A 3,069-nucleotide genomic window follows, 5' to 3' on the forward strand; every position below is an offset into this window, starting at 1 on the left:
ACATACTGTGCTATGACAAACAATGTTAAAAAGTTCAAGAAAACTCATAAAAATATTTTTACCTATAGGGTGAGGGAGAAAAGAGGAACGCGAACTCTACAATGGATGCTAAAATCTTCAAATGCATCTTCTATAATTTTGACTTCAGTTCCATGTAAATGTTTTGTATATACAAAACAAATATGAAACAAAACAAAGTAACACAACAAATTTCCAAAATATAAAAATGAAGATTGAACATTCAAAGTAACTGCATCAATGTTGGCACGAACAAATAGAGGAAAATTATTTCAATGATTTTGTGGAAAAAGTAGTCTGATTATGTACCCAAAAAGGAAAGAAAGAGAGATAAAAGCAAAGAAGGAAGGAAGGAAAAAAAGGAAGGAGAATGGATGGAAGGAAAAAGGGAGGAAGGGAGGGAAGGAAGGAATGAGGGAGGGAGGGAGGGATGGAGGGATGGAAGAAGGAAGGGAGAGAGAGCAAAATAATAAAAGCAAGCAAAGAAGTAAGAAAGAAGAGAGAGAGAATAAAAGGGAGGGCAGAGGGAGAGAATGTTCACCTGCATATCTAGGCCTGGTGTTTTAGTGGTAATTATGGCATTGCTTATATTGTTATAGACATAAGGAATAAGCACCACTCTCGGCTGTGATCTCTGGATCATGGGATACACGATTCAGTATAAATACCCTTCCCATTTGCTGTTCAAAATATCTTGCTTCACAGCTGGACCCTAGGTGTACCTGTCTGTCCTAGGCAGCAGAGTGAGTGGGCCTCCCCCACGTCCTAGGAGAACTAAAGAACCTTGCTCTCAGCCAGGCTGCTTCGCTAAGGCTTAGCTGAGATGGCAGCTTGGTCTTCAGGGAAGTCCTGGGGGAGGGTGGGGAACAGGGGGCAGCTGCTGCCAGGGGAGTGTAATCCTGTAGGGGAGATCAGGAGTTAAGCTGTGTTTCTCTTGTTCAGCGTACAGTAAATTGGGTGGCAGGAAGTGAGATGGGGTGGTTCTGTCTTGTGTACTAGAAGCAGCCACACGGCAGATTTTCAGTGTGGTGTTCAGCAGGTCTGAATCACTGTGCCTGTCCCAGTTGGCACAGTAATAGACCCCAGAATCATTTTCAATTAGATTTTGCAGTCTCAATCTCAAGTTCCTCCTCCTTGTGCTTCCATAACTATCATACTTTCCTGAACTGATTCCTGATTCCAACACAACCCTGGAGTTGGAGGAGTCATAGTACAGAAGACGCTGTGGGGCCTTCCCCTCCTGGTGTAGGTACCAGTGGATGTAGAAGCTACTGACTTCAGGAAGATCACAGGTGATTTCAGCAGATGACCCAGTCGGCCTGGTGACTGACTTTGTTCTCCCTTCCAAATTGGAAGATTTCTGACTGGCTGCAATGGAAGCAACACAAAATATAATGAGTCATTCCTTAGTATGGCACCCCTTGCAAAAGAAGAAAACAAAACAAAACAAAACCTCTCTATAGGCAGCACACTCACCAGGAGACAGGAGAGCTAGAAGCAGGACTGGGGCCCACCACATGCCTTCCTCTCTTGGGCCTTGGAAGGAAAGGGATCAGATGAAGAGGAGCAGAAGATCCTCTCAAAACGCAGGTCCCACTCAGCAAGGAAGTGATCCCTAGCACAGAAGACAGTAGGAGGAGCTGGTCTTTCTGAGACACAGGCAGAGAGAAGTGGCTGAGGATCTGTCTCAGGGGACTCCCAAGCCTTCCTCCCAGCAGGGGTGGTGCCTGGGAGGACCAAGCAGTGGAGCTCCTGGCTCTCTGCTCAGGTCCATTCTCCTGCGCCCTCTTGTGGCAGCTGAGAGCAGGCCCTCTGCAGGAGAGAGCCAGGGGCGTGGAGAGCTCAGGCCTGCAGCAGAGGGAGCGCAGATGTGGGGAAAGCCGACCCTTGCACCAGCTAGCCATGGCCCTTGGGAGAGGGCAGTCCCACAGCAGGCTCACAACCTGCTCTTCAGAGTTGCAGCAGCTAATGCTAATGCCAGGACCTTCTCCTGCCAGGAAGTCTCTGATTAGGGAAATGAACCACCTTGCTTTTCACATCTACAAGGACACTTGGAGGTACCACCCAAGGCGTATGTTTATTGCAGCACTATTCACAATAGCGAAGACTTGGAATCAACCCAAATGTCCATCAATGATAGACTGGATTAAGAAAATATGGCACATATACACCATGGAATACTATATAGCCATAAAAAAGCATGAGTTCATGTTCTTTGTAGGGACATGGATGAAGCAGGAAACCATCATTCTCAGCAAACTAGCACAAGGAAAGAAAACCAAACACCGCATGTTCTCACTCATAGGTGGGAATTGAACAATAAGAACACATGGGCTCAGGGTAGGGAGCATCACACAGTGGGGCCTGTAGTGAGGTGGGGGGAGGGAGGAGGGTTTGCACTGGCAGAAATACCTAATGTAGATGATGAGTTGATGGGTGCAGCACACCAACATGGCACATGTATACATAAGTAACAAACCTGCACGTTGGGCACATGTACCCTAGAACTTAAAGTATGATAAAAAAATAATAAAAATAAATAAAATAAAATAAAAAAGGACTGAGGATCATGTGTGTGGGTGGGTCTTGGACTCTGTTCTAAGATGAATGGGTGTATGTGTGTGGGGTGGGTGTGTGTGTATGTGATCCTGTGGGTGTGATCTCTTTATGAGAGGATTTTTGTTCATTGAAATAGGAGTTTTTTTTTTTTTTTTTTTTTGAGGCGGAGTCTCGCTCTGTGGCCCAGGCTGGAGTGCAGTGGCCGGATCTCAGCTCACTGCAAGCTCCGCCTCTCGAGTTCACGCCATTCTCCTGCCTCAGCTCCTGAGTAGCTGGGACTACAGGCACCCGCCACCTCGCCCGGCTAGTTTCTTGTATTTTTTAGTAGAGATGGGGTTTCACCGTGTTAGCCAGGATGGTCTCGATCTCCTGACCTCATGATCCGCCAGTCTCGGCCTCCCAAAGTGCTGGGATTACAGGCTTGAGCCACCGCGCCCGGCCTTGTTTGTTTTTTAAAGTAGTTCAGGGTGCCATGTCATGCAATATTTGGAA

General features: G+C 46.8%; 1 gene segment (V, D, J or C); it reads right to left on the bottom strand.

Moving 5' to 3' along the window:
* Positions 1 to 796: 796 nt before the first annotated feature.
* LOC112617622 lies at positions 797 to 1,733 on the bottom strand. The segment is given in 2 exon segments: positions 797 to 1,386; positions 1,495 to 1,733. Coding segments are annotated over 2 exon segments (573 nt in total).
* Between the last annotated feature and the right edge of the window lie 1,336 nt (positions 1,734 to 3,069).

This window comes from Theropithecus gelada, unplaced genomic scaffold (assembly GCF_003255815.1).
Source record: "Theropithecus gelada isolate Dixy unplaced genomic scaffold, Tgel_1.0 HiC_scaffold_2878, whole genome shotgun sequence".
NCBI lineage: Eukaryota > Metazoa > Chordata > Mammalia > Primates > Cercopithecidae > Theropithecus > Theropithecus gelada.